Below are 24324 nucleotides of genomic sequence, written 5' to 3'. Positions count from 1 at the left end.
TGGATAAGAGCCGCTTTTCTATGTGCAAAGCAAAACCACCATGTTAATTGAAAACAGACAATGAAACAGTTGCATTCAAAAGGATGCAAGGATGCTTCCACTAACTTCTGGGAAGTGTCCCATCCAACACAGGGTTATAACTGCCACCCCTGATGCTTGCAAATGATTCCCCCCTTTCTCACTCACACACAGTATGAGGTGAGCCATCCTCAGAATGAGAGGTCCTAAGTAAGGAACACCCAAAGCTGCATGCCAGCTCTGAGCATTCCCTTTGACCACAGCTTGCAGAGACTCACAGCGAAGCAGGACAGCTTTGGAATGCAATTGCCCCTTCAAAGCTATGAAAACAGTCAGTGCTACAGGGAGACATGATATTTCAGCAAAACCAGTATGTTTAGTGGTGCTTAAGACATTTCAAAGACCTAACATTTGGAAAGCTAACCCAGCCATCCTTACAAAAATAGTGACATTTTGATGCTTTGGATATTTTGACTACTACATCACAGCTTTTCATTTCCCTCAGCTTCTGAGCTTCACATCCTGAATATTGATACCAAACCACAGAAGCTATTTTATTTGAGGAAAGAATTTAAAGCAAATTAAATATCCCCTCCACCACTTCAATTCACTAATTCTATTTATACTTAGATCTTACAGTTGCAAAGACAGCACATCAAATACTCTGCAACAAATGTCTGCCAAGAGCCTGTATTAGAACAGTCATCTCTGCTGCATGTGAAGGCAAACATCAGAATAAAATGCATGAAGTAGCCGCCAAAGTCTTCTGAAGGTATAGCACAATTCTCAGCCCTTTCTCCAGACTTAAGCCTCATCTCCCTGCCTCTGAAACCACGGAGAAACAGTATGTATTTGCCTCAGTACTCAGGACCCCAGTGATCTGCTACACAGCAGTGTCACTGGCTATAAATGTCAAAGTACCCAAAAGTGTCTATTCATCAGTTTAGAAATTTACTGTACCATAAACCACTCCCAAACATTAAGGGGGCCTTGAATTAATATTAGTATTGATTTTTAAGCTGGAAATAATTTTGGCTTATGATCTCTGCTATTACAAGATTTTTATAGCAGCATGAGGAAATTTACAACCATTTACGGAATTAATACTTTTCCTATGATAAAACCAAGTTGAGAGAAATAAGAATAAAGTAAACTACAGCTGAATGTATTTGAAAGATTGAGAATACACTATGGGAATCAGGTGTTTTATAACTGCTGGTTTAAGAGCAGTCAAGTTCATCACCTCCCCCACTCTGAACAAAGCAAGGAGTAGCCTACCGCAATGTACAGCAGTAAATTCACTATGAATAGCACAAGCTCACATACATCCACTACATTTATCAGAAAAATCTGAAACAATGGAGTACAACGTGCAATATACTGAACAGATAAGACTCATCACCTCCTGGAACTGTTTATTCTTATGCTATAGTCTTTCTAGTTGTACAACTTGGGAATCACAATAGATTTTAACACCAAGAAATAGCATTACCGACATGATACTCTGACTTCTACATATTCTGAAGAGGTGTGATGGGACCACATGCTGATTCCTTTATTTTTGCAACCTGACACACTAGAGTTCATACAGATACATTAAGGTAAAGGAGCAGAATACCTAAAGAAAGCGTAAAATATGAAGCATAGCTAAATATTCCAGAAGTTGAAGCAATTGAGATCATGGGCAAACAGATCCACACCTGCTTGTCCCTGAAGTTCTTCTTTAATGCGCATATTTATAATCCTTAGCCATACAGCAGTAAATGACTGGAGGTCAGGGCATAGTTCTTTACTAACACTGCTCAAACCAAGCTAAGATGTAAGAATAAGTTGGTGGTAATCAGATCACACTTTCCAGCTTCCCAAAAACAAGAGACCTGCATTTTATTATATCCTACACACAACTTCACATCAGGTTTTCTTCATTGAACTTGTCATCTCTACAGGAAATCCTTTAATCGCAGAGGACAAGAGGATTTTCTGTGAACCAAGAGGCTGGTTTAGTATGATGCAAGGTTTTTTTTAACCTTGTCTAAAGCCTAACTGAGAACACAGTCATCACAGAAACTAACTTCTACTCAGGAGACTACACTGGTCACTCAGCTTTCTTTTGATCACCTTTCAGATCTCCTGCTATCTTTTGATCAGATCAGTTCATGCTCAGAGGGAAATACATTCCTCACTCAACTTGCATTAGAGATGACCTGCTAGTTGCATATCCAAACAAACCAATTCTGTTCTCAAAAATGCTTACTGAGCAGATACCTACTAAGGAAAAATGGACACTTCTCCAGCTACTGACAATAGCTTGTTTTTGCAACTGTGGCCACTTAAGAGCAGGTTATTGATTCTGAAGTGAACAGCCATCCCACCTACTAGCTTCTCTGCCAAATTACTACAGCTTTTCACAGAAAATTAAATTACCTTGTTAATACACTGCCATTTTAGCAGCAACACTTTCATATTACAGGATGGAACACTTTAACAGACCAGATATTCTTTAAGAACTACATTTCCTACAAATTGAAAGTACATTTTAAAACTCCCGATTTTAAATTTCAAGCAACATTGAGAAATACAAGTCTAAAATTCTCATTCTTGAACTTGTGTTCACTGAAACAGCTTTTCTCCTGGTATCTATAGAGGTTTAGTAATTGTTTACTACCAAAGAAAGCTTATCCATCACTAAAATTTAATTCTAGACACTTATTACTGCTCCAACAGTAGATTCACCATATCTCATGCTGCAGCTTATTTTGAATGAACACTGACATTACTGATTTATTTTTAGTTAGTTTAAAATTGTGTGTCACTTTAATGACCTCACGTTTGCACTTTCTTCTGCTCTCTGAACACAATTCTTCCAAATATGTCATTTGAGAACACGCTCTTATTTGCCCTTCCTTCTCCAGTTAGTTATCATGTCCTTTCACTCACACTTACTCATTCATATTCAAAGCATTATAGCTATTAATATTCCAAGCATTATAGCTATAAATATTCCTAACTTCCTTACTAAAATTGATATCTGTGACTGGATGGAAAGCTAAAGGCTCAAATACATACTTCATTTCAGCTAAACACATAGAAAAGCTGTAATTTGAAAGGTAAACTTAAAGGAACATGAAATATTATCCCAATTCCTCCATTTCTACAGGGTTTTTAAAGCCTGCATAGCAACAGAAAAATATTGGGAAATCACTGTATAACAGTAGACTGAAGAGAGATTTTAAGTATCTTTTCCCTATGTTGACAGAAAGCTCCAGAAATTACATTAAAATAGCAGGTACACTAATGCATTTACCAGGGTGCAAGCTACCAAAATTGGAAAGAGTAAGCATAAAACCATAAGCATTGAAGTCACATGTTAAAATATTTTTTCTTTTGTACTTGCTCAAATGTTACTAACAACTGAACATGGATGGTGGTCTCCTTGACATTGCAGGTAAACATTTAGAGAGCAGAAATTCACATTCATGTATTTTTCCAACTTAAATTTAGTACATAAAAGGCTTCTCTCATGTAGGGATTGGAGCACCTCTGATATAAGGACAGGCTGAGGGTGCTGGTACTGTTTAATCTCGAGAAGAGAAGGACTGGGGGTGCGCAATCTTATCAATGTGTCTAAAAATACTTAATGGGAGGAAATAAAGATAACTGAGCCAGATTCTTCTCATTGCTGCTCAGTGGAAGGACAAGAGGCAATGGGCACCAACTGAAACACAGGAAACTCCATTCAAATAGAAGATTTTTCTGTAAAAGTAGACAAACACTGGCACAGGTTGCCCATAGAAGTTGTAGAGTCTGCATCCTTGGGAATAATAAAAATCAGCAAGGACATGGTCCTGAGCAGCCTGCTCTACTTGACTCTGTTTTGATCAGGTCAACTGAACAATCTCCAGAGGTCCCTGCCTCTGGAGGAAGATAAGATTTTGGCTGAGATGATGCTCCACAGATGAGTGTTGATCAAATCTTCTACTGAACAGAAAGAAATTATCATCTGTTTGGTAACCTCATGCAGTGACAATAGCGTCATAACTGAAAGTGGCATAAGACTGGCAACTATGCAAATATAAAAATAAAACATACAGCTGTTATTGTATCTATAGGACAGAACAAATATGTTGCAAAGGAAGCAGCAAGTGGGATGATCTCAGCAGAATCAACCACAGCTGGAATATAACACCTTAATACATGGTGCAGAGGACAATCAGGTAGCTAGCCTTTTATTTCAAGGAGAAAGCCCTCATCTCAGCCAGGCAAACACTGCATCTTTTTTATCCTGTTTCTCTATAGCTCACACTCAGACTGCATCACCCAGAGGCATGGTCAACTAGACCAACTGTCCAACAAGGAGGGGCAACCCAAAACTGCATGCAATAAGCTCTGGGAAGAAAACACTTCTGGATTCAGGGTGAGGAATGTGATACAACCATTCCTAACTGCTTCCAATTTATAAGTGGGGGTCTGCAGGGGTGGCCTGGGCTACTCTGTGCTGGACACAGCCAGCTTCATCAGACCCACCAGAGGGCACAGCTCCGCTGAGCTGAACCCAAGATAGTGCCACCTCTGGGAAAACATATGAAAGAAAGGGTAAAAAATGCTGCACACAGCAGCTGTGAGAGGAGTGAGAAAAGTGAGAGAAGCAGTCCTTCAGACACGAAGGTCAGTGGAGAAGGGGGAGAAGGTGCTTCAGGTGCCAGAGCAGAGATTTCCCTGCAGCCCATGGAGAAAACCACAGTGGAGCAAATATCCACACTGCAGCCTGTGGAGGACCCCACACAGGTGGGCATGCCCTGGAGGAAGCCGCAGCCCATGGAGAGAAGCCCAAACAGCAGCAGGCTCCTGGTGGGAGCTGCAGGCTGTAGGAGACCCATGCTGGAGCAGTCTGTTCCTGAAGGACTGTACCCTACAGAGCCCCATGTTCTTGAAAGACTGTAGCCCATGGGAAGGACCCACACAGGAACAAGGCAACAGTGTGAGGATAAAGGAGCAGCAGAGAAGAGCTGTTACAAACTGACCACAATTCCCATCCCTATGGAGATGATCCACGCTTTTCTTTGAAAATGAGATCTAAAAAGCAACACTTCTGGCTCTACCATTCCACCATTTTTGCAAGGGTACGTTTCTCTTTAAAGAATGAGCACGCTTAGAAGCTGTACTTAGTAACACTTTGGAAATAACGTGCTTAAGATGGAGATATGGGAAGACCAAACAGATTAAAGCTTTTTGTTTAAAGATGAACAGATTTTAAAATATATGTATGAGCAAAAGGCTTCACCAAGAATACGTCAGAGAAATTACATGAAACAAATACAATTAGAGAATTACATAATGTCTCTAAGTATATTGCCAGAATGTATTCAGGTCAAGAAGGTCCAAGCGAGCCGCAGCTTGCATTTTAAGAACTGGCTGTACTATAACTTGACTTGCTCATTTATCTTCCAAGGCTTCCAGAAAATCTTTAAAATCTGAATACAATCAAAATAGCATTCTGACATCAAGAAAGTAAGTTTGCAGGTGTTTGTGTACCCTCACTTCTAAGAACTCTCAGAGGAAACTCCAGCTCCTAACAAGAGTCTAGCAATACTAGAAATCCTCTCGCATCATAAATATTAGCATGACATTACACAGGAAGCCTTTGCTACTTGGTGCATTTGTATCTGCATTCCCAGAACACAGAGCTAATTAAAACAGCAGTCACAACAAGTGGATCTATTAAGACGCTAATCCACCTTGACTAAGCTGAAAGACAAATGCACAGGGCAGCAGAAACTGTTAAGAAACAGAACACCAGAAGCACACTTACCTAAATTCAAGAAATCTGAGCTGGTAGAAGGAGGAAGTGAGCTGTGGGTGGAAGGGAATGTACTAGCTGCAGATGTTGAGCTTGGATTAAGAAAGTCCCCAAAGAGATCTGGACCAGACAGGGCTTGATTCTCTGAACTTGATGACATTGTGAATGGGTCAAAAGGATCAGCTAAAAAAGAAGCAGAAAACAAGATTACCTTACAACAAATTTTAGAATAAAAGTTGAAAAAGCCTTACTCCTCTGGGGGCACAGACAAAAAGCAGAGTTCATGTTGGTAACTGCAGCAACCTTCTGAGAATTTTTTGTGGCAAAGAATCACCATCTGCCCCTTCCTATAGACATGTGTGCTTTCATGTCAGTACAAAAAAAGTATTTCAGCCATACACAATATGAACAGCTACATCTTCAAACAAATCCTTGGCAGGGCTGCACACATTCAATAACATTGTTAATTTCATCTATGTAAGACACATTAAATTTGAGTGATCATCTGCATATAAAGAAAAGAATTACATTTGTTAAATGCCCTATAATGCCAAACCTCTAAAGAATTTAAACAAAACAGACTATTAAACAACTAAAGAGAATATCAAGTAAAACATTCTTACTACCACTTTGACTTGAAGGCATTGGTGACTCTGGGGCAGAAAGCACGCCAACTCAAGAATGAAAAGCAACAGAAGCAAGGCTTTCAACAGGTCTCTAGTGATCAACGAAGAAAAAACTAACTGGAAGAGTATTTATAGGCAGCATGGGTTAACATGTGACAGTCAGCTGGAATCATGGCTCAAGATCTTCCTGTTTCTGCTGCCCTCTAGGGTCACAATCTTAAAGAGCCCAGGGACTCCTGCTAGATTCACTCGGAAGCTGATGAGAAGGAATAATCCTGCCATAGCATCCTAGCACATCCTGAGGTGATGACCATATGTACAGGACTCAGTAACACTTCAAAAAAACGAACCCTGGATTGTCATCAAGCTATCTTACTATAGCACAGCACATACACAAAACCTGAAGTACAGTTTGATGTGCAAACTGAAACAGTGACCAAATATTCTCACTTCTGCAATTATCTTTCTCTTATCCAATTCAAAGGTAGAATGAAATACATACATGACTACTGCTCAGGTGTTTTACGGAGTAGATATAAGAAAGGCATAGTTAAAGAAAGTAATAAAGCTTCTCTTTTATAGACTGCTGTCCATGTAAAAAAGGTAATTAAGTGCTTCCTCATTGACCACAGTAACAAAGTTCAATAGCGAATTGCTTCAGAAGAAAAATACTTGAAATGACCTGAATGGTCTACAAAAACACTTTGCAGCTGTACGTAAATTAAAGTTTTTAGTCTAAGTGAATTATCTTTGTGCTAATAAGCTAAACCCTTTAACAGTTTCCCAGACTATTTGACTAATATTCCCAAAAGTCTTACTGTAACTTCAGGCAGAGAATCGCTATTCCCAAAAGTTTAGTCATGTGACAAAGACCTAACTATGCATTGGTAAGATGAACAGAACCTCTAAACTAAAACACCTTGTTTTAAATACCAACTAGGTAGCAGTGTGTAACATTCTCTTGCAGGATACAGACCTGCCAACATCATCAGTAAAACCAGCAAGAAAACACCTTTTAGCAGTACCGTTATCCTACTGGTTTGAACCGTAATCTACAGGATTACCAGTTGCCTATCAATCTTACATGATTAAGACTCAAAAATACCACACAGACATTTTACTTAAGCAGCATAGCTCTGTACCACATCTAATGCTATTGCTTCACATAAAGTGCAAGAAAGCAGTAAGTTACTACAGTTCTACGCCTTAGCAAGAGAAGTTTACACATGGATTTAGAAAAGGATCTAGCATGTAACATTTGTATGGGAAAGCTACAGATTCTTTAAGAATACTGAATTTTCTTTAAATTCAAAATGTGACACTTTTCTATTTACATGGTTTAAAGCTAATAGGATATTGGCAACATAAGAAAATACTTGGATAATATACAGCAGTTTGTCTCCTTCATGCAGTAAAAACACCTATTTTATGCAGATTCTTGCTATAGACCAATGTCTTCAGTGTACAGATCAAAACATGGTACTGATTTTCTAAGCACAATGCAAGCAGCAGTTTTTATCTGCTGGGCAGTCTGGGTACTGATGTTAAATTTACATACCTGAAGACATGGCTGCTGCTGACGACATACCCTGAGTAGCAGCTGGACACTGAGACTGACTGCTGAAGAAGAAATCTGTTCCTTGTCCAAGAAGATCTCCAGTGGGCTCTTCTGAAATCTGTGATGCATTACCCACAAACAGATTGTTCAACAAGTCTGCATTACTTGATGAAGAGTTTACTTCTGAGATAGGGCGTTTCTGTTCTGGTGAAATATCAGAGTCTAGTCCCAGTAAGTCTACACTCTCTTCAGGAAGAGCTTTTGGTAACGGTGCAGATGGAGCTTCAAAATTGGCTTCAAAAAGCAACTCTCCTTCTGGAGTAACAGAGTCTTTTTCATCAACAATTACCGCACTTTCTTCACCTGGAAATGTAGGAAATTCCTCATCTGAAGCATCACTCTCCTCCCTGTCATCAGATAGTTGAACACGATCATTTTTAGGTGAACTGGCCTCTATTCCACTTTCTGGACTTTTTCCTTCTTGAATAAAAAGAAAAAACAGCTTTAGATTACCAGGATTCTTCTGCCAACTGGGATAAAACAGACTTATATGGTAAGACCATATGAAATCAATCCTTAACCAAAGCTCACAAAAGAATTGGTGAAAAAGAAGAACTAACTTGTTGCCTACCACCTCTTTGTACAGGGCAGGCAAAAGGGCAGCTCACTACCATACTTGCCACACCGCAAGGGCAGGTATTACAAATTTTTTCAAAATGAGACTGACTTGGACGTTCGCCTCAGGACATCACACCACTTATGGCTTAGAAGATCACTCAGTAACTGCTGCTCCACTCAATGACAGCAGTCAAAGACAGCATAAATGGTTACTCACATTTTTGCCAACAAAGCACCCAGAAAAAAGGACTTACACATGCATTATAAAGTTACATTTTCCTCAGTCCATACATACTGATCTGGACTCCAAGTCTACTTTGTTTCCTCTGTTCCTCACCCAGCCTAAGTGGGGCTGTGGGAATGCAAAGGCTTCCTTGCAGGCCTTTAAGGTTAAGATTTTTGCAGGAAAAAAATATTTAGCTCAGCATTTAGAAGTTACATACAATACCAAAACCTATTACTTGGTGTTTATCCAAATGAAGTGGAACAACCACTTGTTAACCTGCAGAGCTCACTCTTTAAATAGCTTTTTCTCACGGTCTGGTGAAATAATGACTTTCGCTGCATAAGAAAGCTTAAGCACTCATTGGAAGGAGTAGAAGACAACAAATAGTTACTTCAGAGGAAAACCTGTACCTTTCCAGTCCAGAGAATGAAAGAAGTTATTTGCATCATTACTACTGCTGTGTGGGGATTCTGTCTCAGTAGGTGCACTTTCTGAAGACTGCTCCAGCTGGGATGCCTCTGCTTCATATTGTGCAGTTGAACCTGGTTGTCTAGGCAGCTCCGGTTTCCCTATGAGATAGATTTTAAGTCAGAACCCTTAGAAACTTCTAAAACTCACTCCTGGTCATAGCAGCTGGTATTTGACTTGCAGACTGACTGCTATAGCAAGACAACTGTCTCAGAGTATTTACTACACTGCAAAGGTAAATTCCTGCCCTCACCCCCCATTTGAAATTAGCATTATTAACTTTGTTTCAACTGCAAAGGCTGGTAAAACCCTATGTTCAACTATATCATTAAATTAAATCAGACTTATAGCAAAACACTCAAGCACTCTATTTACATTTGTAGGAAAGTAGAATTAACACCTCACTTGTACCAACTATCCCCTAAAATAGGCAAGAACTATGAACAACATCTGCAATAAGGAACAGAACATCAGAAAAAAGCAAATGCAGCTATAGAAAAAAACGAGAGTATAAAGCCAGAGAAGAACATGGAGTTGTTAACAAACATCTCAAAGGAGTTCAGTAATACACTGTGTGCTGCGATTAACCACTCCTTACATTTCTTATTTTACTGAGATCAGATATTAAGTGACTCTTGTGTAAGACTGAGTTGGGCTGAGTTACCTGCTGCCATGTTTCCCAAAAAGGAGGCTTCCTCAAGGCAAATAAGACTCCCTAAATTAATAAGTGTTCATCCACTGTTTGAAAAGAATGTGATTAATGCTTGGGAGAAAGCTATTTGTCTAAACCTAAAACCAAACAGGTACAGCACTTTTTCACCCTCCTTCTGCATACTCAGTTGCAGCTTACAGAGATACTGAAAAAATAGTCTGTCTCAGAAAACATACGTGAAAGATCATGATTAATGAAATAGTGCAAACTCAATTTTAATAAGGCAAGTTTTATAAAACCAGTTCACAGCACTTGCTCATCCTATTCCGTTCCCACCAGTTTTAAGAAATATTTTGAATGGAATTTGAAACCCTTACATTTCATTTATCAATCAGAAAATTAAAGTGACTTAAAGTAATTTTTACAGATCCTCATTATCAATGAAACACCTTAACTTTAGTGAGCTGAGTTCACAGTAGGATCTTTATAGAAAATGACCTAAATCATAATACAAACCAAACATATCCTACTAAAAAAAATTAAAAAAGCAGCAACTACCTTGTATCAAAAGAAATGTAATTAAGATGTACCACATTAAGAGCAGAGAGTAAGATCTCATGTATGTACTAAAATCACCACAATAATCTACATCATGCTTTTTATCCTGAAAGCACAGAGAAGGCTTAAGAGCCTTAATGAAAATAGGCTAATTACTGATATCAAGAGAAGGAAATGCTGAACATCATTAACTGGAATTAATGCAGGCACCTACAGATGAAGCACAGAATATGTAGTATTAAAAAAATTAAACATCTGCTGGACCACATTAGGAAAAGTTGAGAAACTGAATTACAACATTACTTGGCTATGTATAAGAAGGACCTTGATAAAAACATTTTTAGTCAAGACCATTTGTGAGAAATGCTCAGATGATTTTAAGTGAAATGATAACGGTGCCAGTTTAGCCATATATAGTTCTTTCAAGACATTTTGCCTACAAATCCTGGCTGTCACAATTCCATTTGCTAAAAATCCCTGCAAATAGCACATTCATAGCTTTAAAGCAAGCAAATGTAATGACAGCAGAGGTAAGACAAGGATAATCATAATCCATTATTGGAGGATAATTTATAATTCTTCTTACAATGCAAATTTAAGTGATATTTACAAAAAAGCATCTTTTAAATTTCTTTCACTTAAAGGAATGTCAGAAATGAAACAAAAGCCTCAAATACTAAGTACATTAGAAACTTTATCACGTTCTCTAGTTTTTCAAGAGATTCATTACCAAATTTTGATAAAATTTCCTGTTGTTCTTCTCGGGTGGAGAAAAGGATCTTGGGATTCAGTCCCTTTATATTCATGTTATCCCATGGTGGCTGTTCACAGCTAGGTCTATCTCTGGGCTCCACCTCTACTTCCAGATTTACTTGAAATAAATCAGGATATTTTTCTTGTATGTCACAGGCATCCAGGTCATACCTGCAAAGATGCATACAAGTACATTCTTGACACTGACGGCTAACTAGATTAAATTCACAGTAGTCCAAGACAGAACTTTAAAGTAATTAGTATATGGCTTAAAACATGCTGTGTTTGTTTACTTTTTCCATGTATTTTAAACAGGTCATATTTTGGTACAGAGATTTTTTTTCCATCACGAACAAAACCTTCAGTTTCCTTGAGGTGAGAAAACAAAAGAATCTTCTTATTGCAAATGAAGTCATCTGCTTCCTACATTTGACTATATTTCCTCCCCCCACCATATGTTGGTTTGGCAGGTTAAACAGTTTCAGAGAAAACTTCTTCCAGTCTCCTACAAAAGGGTGTCAACGTACTTGGCAAATTTCACTGTGGTGGCATTTCGGGGCACAAAACCTGTGTGGAACTGAATCTGAAACATCTTCATTGAAGCCATCTGTTGAAAACAAGAAATACAGGGAAGCTGCATAAATCCACATGAACAGTATGCACAGTGTTCTGTCTTTAATATAATGCAAAGTATTTTCAGTATTAAAATATTTTAAAGTGTTTGTTTTGCTACCGTTTCAGTTAATTCCATGTATACTTTGAGAGATTTAAATGCAGTTTACGACAGAACATAGATTTATCTATTACTATCAGAAACAAACCAAGAGACCTTGAACCAGACACCTCTCATCACTAACCTCAAACAGGCTATCAAAGTCTGTTAACTATTTCCAGGTCCTGTTCTAGAGGCTGAAACTGCATGACCCTTATTCTGAATAACATACACTCGGAAAAAATCGTTGTGCAATACATTAATCAAGAAATCTGTTGTATATAAGGAGTCCATTCAGAACAGTTTTAAAGTAGCACATTTAAAAGGACACTTTATAAGACATAAGAGTTCTTTTTCCTGTGCAACTTCTCAAGTCAACCATTCATCCCAGACAGAATTATAGGGCTCTTCCAAACTGATTCATTATAACCATTCAACTTTCCTAACTCTTTCTTCTGCTGACCGAAAAACTACTTTCCCATGCCTGATCAGCATGCGAGAATCCAGAAAATGCTACTATAGAAGGTTCATGTATCTCCTGGTCTTGCACAAATCCGAATTACAGCAAACTGATAAATCCACTATGTATTTGTTCCCTGTCTTTAGTTACAACACACATGGAATAGTCTTGCCAGTCCTTACAAAGCAAGTCATACAGTAACAGTCCAGTAAATATGATATAATAAAATTGAATGATGAAAGCTTTCCTTGTAAATGAGCATTTATTGAACATCATAACCAGAAGTCAAGTAACAGGCAAAGGCTGAGGGAGGTGATTTTCCCCTCTATCCAGCAACGGTAAGGCTGCATCTGAAGTCCTACGTCCAGTGCTGGGCTCCTCAATACAAGAGAGACACGGACATACTGGAGAGAGTTTCTCTGATCCATCCATCCCTACCCTGAACTACAGATGAAAACCTGAACAACCTGCTAAATCCGTTTTCTTAATCCCTTGCTATGCAAGACATTTCCTAGAAGATAAACTAAATTCTCTCTCAAATTAACTGTGAGCAAATGGGAGACATTCACAACGCCCAGCTCTAGGCACTTAGTAAAACTAAGGATACATTGAATATTGTTCTGTCAAAGCTCCAAACCAGGATCATAAACACTGTTGATATCATGTGTTGCACCAGATGGATGAGAAAATTCTAATCTTTTCCAATTAGTGAATAAATGCCAGAGACACCACATCAAAGAAACTATCATCAGTGAAACTGAGATGGCACAAGGAGTATAAGCTAACCTTGGCTGAATTTTCCCCAGTTGTATGCCTTCTTCACTGATGACCTTGAACCATACACTAGTTATTTTTGTGCAGTAGAGAATCATTTCACTGAGCTTTGTTTTAGGATGCTCTGGAAGATCTGGCCCCATAGCACTCTGGGGGCATTCAGAAAGTCTTGAACCTCTGCAACATGACAAGATCTGATACTCACCTTCCTACACACAAAGTAGAAAAAACATAGGGAAAACCATTTATTTCAGTAATAGTAGGTATGTATGAATATGCTTGTTTGCCCTAAATGTAGGGAAGCTGTCTGAAGAACCTCTGGATCAATTTTCACAATGCTCCAAGTTATCCTAAACTTTGCACTACCCCTTCCTATCTTTTACATGGATCTCCAAGTTTAATTTGGGTACTCATCTGGAGAAAAAAAACATGTTTCTTTTTTAGAAATCTGAAAACAGGCTTTTTGTGATCTTGCAATAGATTTGCATCCATAGTTGAATTAGAAAAGAAAACATGCATTCTCCCTAGGAGAACAAAGACTAGTAAGAAAATTGGCTATAAACTCAACCTGGCTCTAGAAATAGGGTACAAAACTATATGGATTTTTCTAGGCTGTTTTGCACAGGCAGTCCCTGGAATTCCATTTTTCTATTGAGTGATATTTTTCCTTTTCTTGCAGTTTGTGTATACAGAATTAAAAAGTTCTCGCTTGTTGTGCAACTTAATAGATAACAATCACTGTCTCAAAAAAATAACTAGAGGCTTTCCATGCAAATATAGTAACTATCACTACTGAAGTAATTTCTAGAAATGCTCACCAAAGCATCTGCATGCAGAGCACTAAGAATAGACATACTTAATAGGCTTGAAAAGGCTGAATTCCCAAGTACATGAAAATCTCACACATATCTTTCAACAAAGAATAGCAAATAAACCCATGTACTTAATGAGATCAAATACAAGTATGATACAAAACTGCAACAAGAAAAAGCAAATCCTCCATGTAGGCTGTTAAATTCATCATCACCTTGGCTTGTAGTCGGCCTCCTAGTGTTGACCTGGCATGATAGATCACAATGAGAACATCTCCCTGGACTGTTATACCTAGAGGAATTACTGCTTTCCCATCTTCAATTTTAAACTCCCTGAAGAAAAGAAACATAACCACAGTTAATTTTGCTTAAAACAGAGTATTACCTTATGTTTAGTTTGGTTTCTCCAAGGCCTTCAATATCAACCCATAAAAATCTGCTTCAAGTTCTTATTATAGAGAAGGAATTTGCTCTAAGTGATTAAAACTTAAAAGGTACTCTAAAAATAACAAGATTAACAGTTGCCTACAGCAGAGCAACAGACATTTAGATCCATAGCTCTCAAATCAAGTAGGGGAGAAACATGTCTTCAAGGAGCTGCTGGGAAATGCAAGAGACAGGAGATTATGAAGAAAGCTCTTCCAAAAAAAGGTGCATAAAGAAACTGCTGTGATATGTTAGGACTCCCACTAAGGGACAGTGGTAAAGAAAGAGAGGGGAAAATATTATAACACCCCACAGCTGTTTCTGTTCCTGCTCTCTTCAAATTCATTAAGCTCCTTAAAGGGCTTGGATTTATAGGACAGCTGGAAGAACTTTGGTATTCTCTCATCTTTCCTCTGTGACTATCTACACCTAGTACTGCTAGCACCATTTGCAATTCCTGTGCTGTATTACAACAGCAGACAACAGAGCTGTAGAGGGGCTAATAAGCACTCCACTTACAGCTACCATGCCTGGGGAATCCTTACTGTTTCCATGACTGAGACATGATGTTCAGTTCAGTACGTGTACACCAGGGATCAGTCTTCCTAGTTTACACCCCATGGAGTGAGAGGAAAGAGGGTCTAGCTCCCCTCTGCCTCCCAGTGCCCACTGTGCCACCCCACCATCATCCCCACTTTCTGCAGGAACAGATCCAAGCTGCTATTATAACCACATTGTCTCTTCCCCATGATTTACCTTTCAAGATGAGCTAAAAGGGGACAGAGAAACTGTTCTATATGTTAAAGCGGCTTTCTGCTCAACTGGCACATGCAAAATCATGCTTTCTCCTCACAGCAAGGACTTCATATTTAAGTTAGTCTAGAAAAACATAATGCGCTATTTTGGAGCAAATCATAAGCTATACTTACTTCATTTTGTCATATTCCTGGGAGGTAGTGGCTACTCTCTCATCTCCCACATAAACTTCACAAAAGGGCCTGCAACCATTACGCTGCTTACTGAAAAGAGGAACTGGAGTCATGACGATTGATCTGACAAGGATGGGCTTGCTGTGAGGAATAATGGGTTCTTCAGCCATCATGTCACACATGTATTCAATGTATCTGCCAAAACCAAAAGGTACTCATTTAGCCAGAGAACGGAATTCTAAAAATGGGTGAACACATAGGTGAGTTACTTCTGTTCATATCCAGCCACTGAGCAGTGACAAATGATAACAACAAAACACTGGGAACACTTAACAGCACTTCCAGCAACAGATTTTCAAATCTGATAGAATTTCACAAAAGGAAAATGAAATAGAAACATGGAGAAATATTTATGATCCCTAGCCAGCCTCTCCATTTAAGGACAGCAAGGCAGTTTCTGTACAAAAGCCTGATGGCTGCATCACAAGAGAAAAATATACTGCCCAGAAAATTGAATACAGCACTGCATATGAACTCATCTGCACCCATGTCCCACCTTCAGACAATTCCAGACACTGCCTTAGGTCTGTAGCTTTACACATATTCACTTGTAAAACAAACTAGCCACTCTTTCCAAAGGCCTTGAAACACCAAACTAGGAGAACTATTTATTTTGTATCTTACACATAATGAATTGAAGTTGCATAGCAGTTCTAAAGCTAGTAACTCAAAGCTTCCTAAAGGCTTTAAATTTATCCTCACTAATATAAGTTATCTTGTAGAGGACTCATTAAATATACTCAAAGTAAATCTGTACAACAGCATAATCTGTCATTTATACTTTACTAATCCTTACCTCTCAGCTTTCTAAATCTAATCCTTTTTGTAGAAACACCCTTACTACCAGTGTCACTTGCTACTGAGACTTTATTGTTATAAGGTCTATCAAGTTAACTCAAAAAATCAGTTTAAAACATTTGTCAAGGTACATGAAAGTCACTTCTGCATGCACTCCTTTAAAAACATAGAAGGCATTTTACCTAAACAGGAAAGATTGACAGAAATCATCACTGGTCTTTCCACAGAACTTGCAGTGTTCTGACACGGTAAAACCTCTTGTAATAAACTAGTAAACATGGATGAAGTCTTACACACGTGGAAGAGGATTTTATACTTAAGAGAGCATTCAGAAGCATGCATACCCTTGTTTTAATTCCTAACATTTCTTCACTACAGGTCATACTTTACTCACTTTTGATAAGAACATCATGAGTAACTTAAGGGCTCACAAAATTCAGAACTACTTTCTCTATTCATGATAGATCCATTTTTCCAAGTATTTTGCTGTTTGAACACAGACACTATGGAAATAATTTATTTCCCTAAAAAGCATCCTGTAAAAACAGTAGCATATTCACAGTTGCATAACTACTTGCTTCAAGAGTACCCTACAGACTGATACCATACCTTTTATGAGAAGGCCAAATGCCAGGAGGACAGCGTTTCATACTGAACATATAAACCGCAGCTTCAGCAGTAGTGAAGAGACGACAGAAACACAGAAAAGAACAGACTACAACAGCAGATGCTGCTCTTCCATCCTACAAAAAAATTGTAACTTTGTTATTAAACCTAGTGGAAAAAGCGTTACAGAAGTTACTGAAGAATATGCTGTCTCCTTATTTAATGTAATGAAGTCCAACATCTAGTGCGATCATTAGATTTGAAGTTTGTATCTAACGTGAAGTGTTTTAATTTGATGTCCACACAATACAGAAGATATTACATATTATCTGCTTGCTAAAATGTGAATAATTGTTTTTAGCTTAACATTGTTTGAAATTTTCAATTTATGTTTATTACCTTACTATCACTAATACTCATTTTTAAGTTTGTTTCCTGGCTGCTACCTGAAAGCCCACTCAGTTCAGTGCTGGTTTTGGCCGATAACCATGGACTTCTGCTACAAGAGAAGTCCTAAGACTCAAAAGAACTAAGCCACACTAAACTCTTTAGTCTTCTGACCAAAACTGCCTGAGACTAATAGCTTGCCACAGAACCAAGAGAATGAAATTAAAACACTGAGCCTCTTTCTGCAGGGACCACAGCTACACATGTCCCAGATGCATCCCTACATTACAACAGACTGAAGATTCAGAAGAGGTAATGGTTGGCAGAACAGGACCTCTCCAGTTTTATTGCTAGCAACATGGACTAGATTTTTTTTTGTGGTCATTTGGCATAGGAGTGTGGAAGCAGAGAAGAAATAAAGGCTTTTCCTCAACTTGTTCTAACAGGAATTTCCTTCAAAGCCAGGCTTCTATTCTAACCATTACTTAGATCAATGAATGAAAAGAAGGTCTACCAGCACCATAAGAGCCAGATCTTTAAAGAGCAGTTCAGCAAATCGGTATTATTACTGCCGGTGTAAACTAGCAAGCCTAATGGTTTCCAGAAGTCACTAAACTAGTCTATGATTCTACAGGCTGGACCCTGCCTTTCAGTTAAATTGCACACAGATGTAACAAAAACATGATCCCTACCCTGAGATGCCTACACTTAGGACAAAACATTAATGAATACAGGGGAAGAATGAAACAGAGTGGGAAATGCAGTGTACACCCAGATGTCACTCAGAAAACATGAACAAAATACAGAGCAAACACTGAAATAGTAGAGCAGATTCTTTCTCCCAAAGGCTACTTTGCCTTAATCCCTCCTATATACTGCCTTCCATGCTACATGCAAATAAGCATTATCCTACTAATTTGCCTCAGGAGAAAATTTATGCAAATAACTTTCCTAAAGACATAGCAGGATGGAATTGCCCCCAGGCCTCACAGTAAAGAAAGCTGGTAATATTCGCAAACAGAGTGGATACTAGCATCCTTATTCACAATTTAAAGATAGATTGAGCAAAGCACTTCAGACTTAAACCCATTTCTTACAAGGCAGTGCACAATGCAAACATTTTTCTGGTCTTGTTTCAGCCATAAATGCATGTTCTTGCATATGGTATAGAGATTATGAAGGTTTGGTGCTCGTCTTGCTGGCCAGCCACATTCAGAAACCTGCAACGAGAGAGTAGAGGTGAGAAACAGTCATAGAGGTGAGATTACATAGTCACACACATTTGCACAGCATAAACTGTTTATATAAGAGGCAATTTTACACTTTAATGCCATCTTCAGGTAGAAATTAAGCAAGATGCTCCAGAAAAGCAGTCTCACACAGTGTAAGCATCACTTTATAGGATGAAGTGCAATAAAACTCCAGTCCTGTTTATAGTCTGCTGCACTGGATGTATCAACAACTCAGATTACTATCTGAAATCTTCTTAGAGCAAGAAATAAAGTAGAACAGCTGTCAACTTGATTTGTGCACATATTTTTAAGCAAAAAAACCAAAGACTTGGTTTGCTTTTACATTTGTCTTATTCAAAGAGCCTCAAGAGTTAAGTAATATCCCTTCTGTAATTAGTGCTACAAAACACTACCAAATAATCAGCTTCACTGCTGAGGTCTATATTCTTAAAATCAGCTGTCCAGTAAGAATGCCGTATATGAAACCTGATCCTTGAGCACTTGCAACACCTAAAGAGTAGATGTTCTGCCAGGACAAAGGAAACAACTTAAAGCAAGCTGCTTCTATTTCTTTTTAGCCAGGACCACAATTGCTGAATGCAGAAGACCAAGTTTTGCTATCAGCAACGTGTTTTCTTAACCAGATAAAAGAGTTCAAGGGTTATTCTGAGATGAATTACCTGAGTATCACAAAAAATTCTTAATGAGATTGGTTTTGTGCCAAGCTCAGGAAAAAAGGCTGAAAGAAACAGTCGGACATACAAAGTCTCCTACAGCTTTCACTGTATTCTAGTATTTTAATTAAAGAGGGCAGCTTCAGAAAGCTTTTCTACAAGAGATTTAAATTGGAAGTTCTTTTGTTAGTGAAAGCTTATGCAAAGTCACCACTGAACGAATAAAAGCTAAGGCAAGCTGTCCTTTATAGTCCTGTGCACCACAGGATTCAATGTGGGCTTCAGTATATCTCAAATATTACAATAGCAGTGAAAGAATCATATTGCAGCATTACAGTTACAAACCTGAAAACAGTCTAGAAAGGCAGGTGTATTGAAACAAAGCAAGAACTGACTTTTCTGATTTCCTGTTTATTTTCTTATCAAATGCTAGTTTTGTTACAAGCTGTATACCATACAACATTACCTTCTTTTCCTTTGGCTACGTTTTAAGCTCAAAATGTTCTCACCATTAGCAGAATGATGGAGAGTGCACAATCTCTCTGAGCAACCTATTCCAAGTAGGACTCAAAACTACCAGAGAAGACTTCAAAACTACCATTAACTTTAACAAAGGTTAAGGAAATTTGTAAAAGTTCCATACAGAGAGTGTAGAGTAAGAAAGTAAGAATATACAATTTCATAAATACCTAACTAAGCAAAGTGTCAGAATTAAGAATTTCAGAAGCTGTCCTCCTCTGATCAAGTTTAAGGCTTGCCATAATCATCTTTTGCAGGCACTAAAGAAAAACTAAGCTTCCTTATCTTCCTACATGGCTGCTCTCACGCAGCACTGAATAAAGAAGTCAGTCAGTATTGCTCATTGTGCATCTGGATTTCAAAGATGGACAGGGAAAGTTTCCCCAATATATTTAAAGAGTTTGTTTTCCAAGTAAAATAGTTGCCTTTTTTTGTTTTTAAACAGAAGACAATGTTTTGTAGAAACTTCCTAAATACTCCCAATAAAGTGGGCAGGAACCTACAATGTTTTGTCAAGTTATGATCTACTATTACTTCCCAGCAAAACAAAGATCATAAAACAAAACGAATTTCAGAGATAAATGTAGACCAGAAGAGTTCCAGATCACTGGTAGATTTAGCTGTGCTCATATTACCATTCACGGTATCAATATATCAGAAATATCAATGTATAGGCACCTCAGACTTGCATAAACAAAAAACCATCCCCAGGGTGCACAATTTCCCAGTCACAGAATTTATCATTCCATAAACTGAGACTGATCACTTTGTAGGAAGAGGAATAAATGAGTTCACTATGTCAGCCTCAGTGGACCTTCCAGCAATCTCATGCTAAAAAGCATTGCTAAAGATTTTGCTTTGAGGTTCCTACTCCAAATAATCATGCAGGAAGTCTCCTGCATGATCAAGCTTTGCCTTGCATGTTGAACAGCCTTTGCCTGAACCTCATACTGAATGAGATGCAGATAAGGAAGCTGATAACTTGGATAACTGAAGTAATGCTAAGGATAGCTCTGCAGGATAAGGCCCAAAAGGGGTTTCCTGGAACAAATAATGCTTCTAGACTCTCCCCTGAGCAGTCAGTACTGTGAGGAAGGGGCATGATCACTACAGACTGTTTAGGTGAGGTCTAATGTGGCCAGTGCTAAGACAACTCACAACACAGTAACAGTCTCCACTGTTGAGCTACTTACAGAACAGTTGAGATGTATTTAGGAGCAGACACTGAAGTCCAGGATCTCAGCACCTAACAAGCTGTCCTCACTACCTTGTTACTGAATTAGGCAAATGTCTTCATTTTAGTATCAGAAATACCCAGAAAGGCTAACAGAGGCTCAGCTAAGCTATACCAACATTTCAGGCAGTAGCAAGAAGCAGTCAGCTAGGGCTGAGCCATATGGGAGTCAAATGGTGTGGTAGCAGGACAAGGAGAAAGTCCAGTAAACATGTTGTGCAAATCAGTCACCAAGGGAGTACTGCCTTTCATAAAGGAAAACCTCTGAATGTAGGAAAGACTGAAATTTTAGTAAGATTTTTTTATTAAGTATTCTCCATTTAAATCTGCAACATGTAAGGTACCCGTACATGTTTTCAAAGATATCACTAGCCTAGGAAACACAGACTTTAACTAGTAAGATTAAAGATTAGTCTTTAATCAGTTATGTTTGGGTTGAAAGCAAAGACAAGCAGAATATAGGTTACTCTTTGATCTTACATTTACGTTTATTCTTTTGTGATCTTTTTGATTACGCAGCTTACTTTAACATATTTCACAATGAAAAGCTGAAGGTATAATCAAGACATTGTGTTGAAAGACCTCTTACAGAAATAGACAAAAACTATACACACCCTATTATGGAATCTTGAAGACCTGTATGTTCTTGGAGAGAGATTGTACACAGCATAGTGGCCAGGATGTTTAGAGTCCAGACATAACCGCACATCTTCTATGTTATTTTTGATGGCAGATTCTACACCTTCAGCTGGAAAGGACATCACTGAAGACAGAACAACAAACACCAGGTGAAGTATTCACTTTTTTCATATATTAAGAACAATTAGAAATTACTCTTAAGACATAGCTATCATACCAGCAATTCTGGAAGTGATGTATGATATATCCAAGTCCCCTTTTGCATAACTGAAACAGAACACATTGGAGTTAATACTGCGAAACAGAAGCATTCAAGCCATAAATCTAAAACCCAGGTCTCTCAAGCAACACCCACCACCATGAAGTGTGTTTCATTTCTTCCATTTGAGGCTTGCTACCTCACACTTCAAGGATTTCAGAATAGAGTTTTCAGAATAGACATTGTATTTGAACAGTTACTCATTTACATGAGTTGCAATAAAACCATCTCTAGGGATTTTGTACAGATGCCTTCAATGTTTAACTCATTCCTCTAGCCCCTGCTCTTACTGACAAACATTCATTGTAGGTATCAGTTTGAAAGCCTAATGAGGATGCATTAATATCTTTAATGGAGGACATCATAATGCTTAAGACAAAGATCATTTGTTGAAACATTACATTTTAAATGATGTAAACCTGGCATGTTACTATTGGGTCCAGGTGGCCAATTTCTGGATTCCATATGAATAGAGGGTACCTGAATTTCTTTCCTCATTTAAATCATTCCTCCAAAAATTCACTTCCAAAACTCCCATAGTGAGCAAGGCATTAATCATTGCTCATCTCCTCATATAGTTGTGCACAGTTCTAAGGAGTAGCCTTTTTGAAAAATAATCTCCCAGTGACTCTATTTAGGTCCATTCCCTTCATCTCTAGCTAATCACCCACATTATGCTAATAATTTAAGACCACTATTATTTTTTTTTTGTTTCTAGGGTATCTGCTATGTAGCAGGACAAAAAAGCTTGAGAAAAAGACAGAAGAGCCCCAGCATGGGCCAACACCCTTGAGTATAATCACACAGGTCTGCATTCCTGATTGGCAAAAAAAGACAAAACCTCACCTACAGAATTTGGTTTAGACATCCCTAACTTAAATAAGTCAGTAGCATATAATCTCCAGTATATCAAAATGTTATCACGACACTACGATGGACTGCAGAGGCACTACCTCTTTAGAATGCTTTTCTATCACTACAAAGTTTCAAGACACTGCTTGAAAGAGCAGACCTCTGCTCTTTCTGCACTCAAATTTCAAAACATCAAGAGAACATTATGTTTTGATCCCTTACTGCTTCCTAGTAAACACGAAGGAGGCTGGAGGGATTGATTAAAAGATTACTGAATTTACAAGGATGGGGAGGAGGATTTTAGATAAGGCAAGAACAACTGTTCTGAAAGCAAGGACATTAAACAGTATTTATGTGGAATAGCATGATCAGTGTCCTAACAATGATAATGACCCAATGTCTCAAGAGAAACTGAAATCACCACAAGGAAGTTTGAGTCTCACTAGACAAAGCACTAAAAAAACCTCAGCCTTGCAAAATCTTGCATAAGGAGATAGACAAAATGGCCAAATGAACACTATTTCAAAATTCTTTGCACCTTGGAAGGACATAACTTCATCATGTAGCTCAAGTGGTAACACTGTTGCAGCCAAACTAATTAAGGCAGAAATTTACATTCAGAGCTAATCATGATTTCTTACTAAAATTAGTGATGAGCATAGTCCTTTATATCATGGAGAAGTGTCAAATGCTATTTGTTGCTTACACCCATCAGCTTCAAGCAAGATAACATGCAGATCATTCTAATGATACCAACTTTTTTGATATCCAAGATAAAGAACCATTTAATACAATAGTCTGAGAACAAAGAACTATTCTCTTCAATGCTATAACACTGAAGTCAAGCAGCAACTTGAAACAGAAGCACAGAACTATTAAGAGCAAAAAAAAACCAACAGTCCTCACACCCATTCCTTTGAGAAAACTTTCAGATATTGACTTCTTACTAGCAACACCACTCAATTCAGCTTTGCTTTTTACATTTCTCTAAATTAAAATGTAACATTATTAGGAGCATGGATCTCACCACACACATCACTGAAAAAGTGCAGCTTGGTATGTCAACAACAGAGCACAGCCAACTCAAGCTTGCTGTTTTGCAGGAAAAAAATCTGTATGCCTGTTACAACTGAAAAAGCTTCAGAATGTTCGTGCTGTCTGAATTAAAATGTAGCTGCTAAACTGCAAAATCAACAAAAGTCTCCTAAAACATGTGACTTTGTCCTTGAATTACTCTTCCTTGAACTTTATTCTGAAGATTTCAGAGCTATTTCAGTACTAAAAAACTTGAACACAAGTTACTCTGTTTTTTAGTGGAGTGTTTGTCTGACTGGTAAGTGAGATTGCTTTAAATGGCAGGAAGGTGAAAAAATGCTTATTCTTCACACTGGTAAGCATTCCTATGTATTTCAAGATATAACCCAGTAACTAAACATCAGGAATAAGGTCTTTCCTTTCATGTTGCTAACAGCAGAACTTTCGTCTACATAGTGATGTTGCTGGCAGGTGATAAGAGTAGAACATGCAAACAAATCAAGAGACTGCATGAAGCATTTCTGGCTTGTGATCCGTATGGAAAACTCAGTGTGCTTTTTAAGGCTTTATTTAATTAAGCTAAACAGGAAAGTATGTTATGACAGCAGTATTTAGTCACTTTTCTGATGATACCAGGCTACT

At 38.1% G+C, this 24324-nt stretch overlaps 1 protein-coding gene across 3 annotated transcripts in view; it reads right to left on the bottom strand.

Moving 5' to 3' along the window:
• GAK (cyclin G associated kinase) overlaps window positions 1-24324 on the bottom strand; it is a 74882-nt gene that overhangs the window by 14985 nt on the left and 35573 nt on the right. The window contains exons 12-22 of one of the 3 annotated variants that reach the window (XM_082336812.1): window positions 21754-21803; window positions 21512-21660; window positions 18336-18458; window positions 16855-16988; window positions 15388-15582; window positions 14248-14365; window positions 11802-11881; window positions 11252-11445; window positions 9254-9412; window positions 8000-8479; window positions 5828-5998 (exon numbers count right to left, since the gene is read on the bottom strand). In XM_082336812.1, coding sequence (XP_082192938.1) covers window positions 5828-5998; window positions 8000-8479; window positions 9254-9412; window positions 11252-11445; window positions 11802-11881; window positions 14248-14365; window positions 15388-15582; window positions 16855-16988; window positions 18336-18458; window positions 21512-21660; window positions 21754-21803 — 1853 coding nt within the window. The remainder of the gene's footprint in view (window positions 1-5827; window positions 5999-7999; window positions 8480-9253; window positions 9413-11251; window positions 11446-11801; window positions 11882-14247; window positions 14366-15387; window positions 15583-16854; window positions 16989-18335; window positions 18459-21511; window positions 21661-21753; window positions 21804-24324) is intronic. The other 2 variants (XM_082336813.1, XM_082336814.1) reach the window with 2 other exon arrangements.

This window comes from Platalea leucorodia (genome assembly GCF_965183815.1).
Source record: "Platalea leucorodia genome assembly, chromosome: Z".
Lineage (NCBI taxonomy): Eukaryota > Metazoa > Chordata > Aves > Pelecaniformes > Threskiornithidae > Platalea > Platalea leucorodia.
Note: the sequence above shows the minus strand (reverse complement) of the source record. Positions and strands in the feature narration are given on the sequence as shown.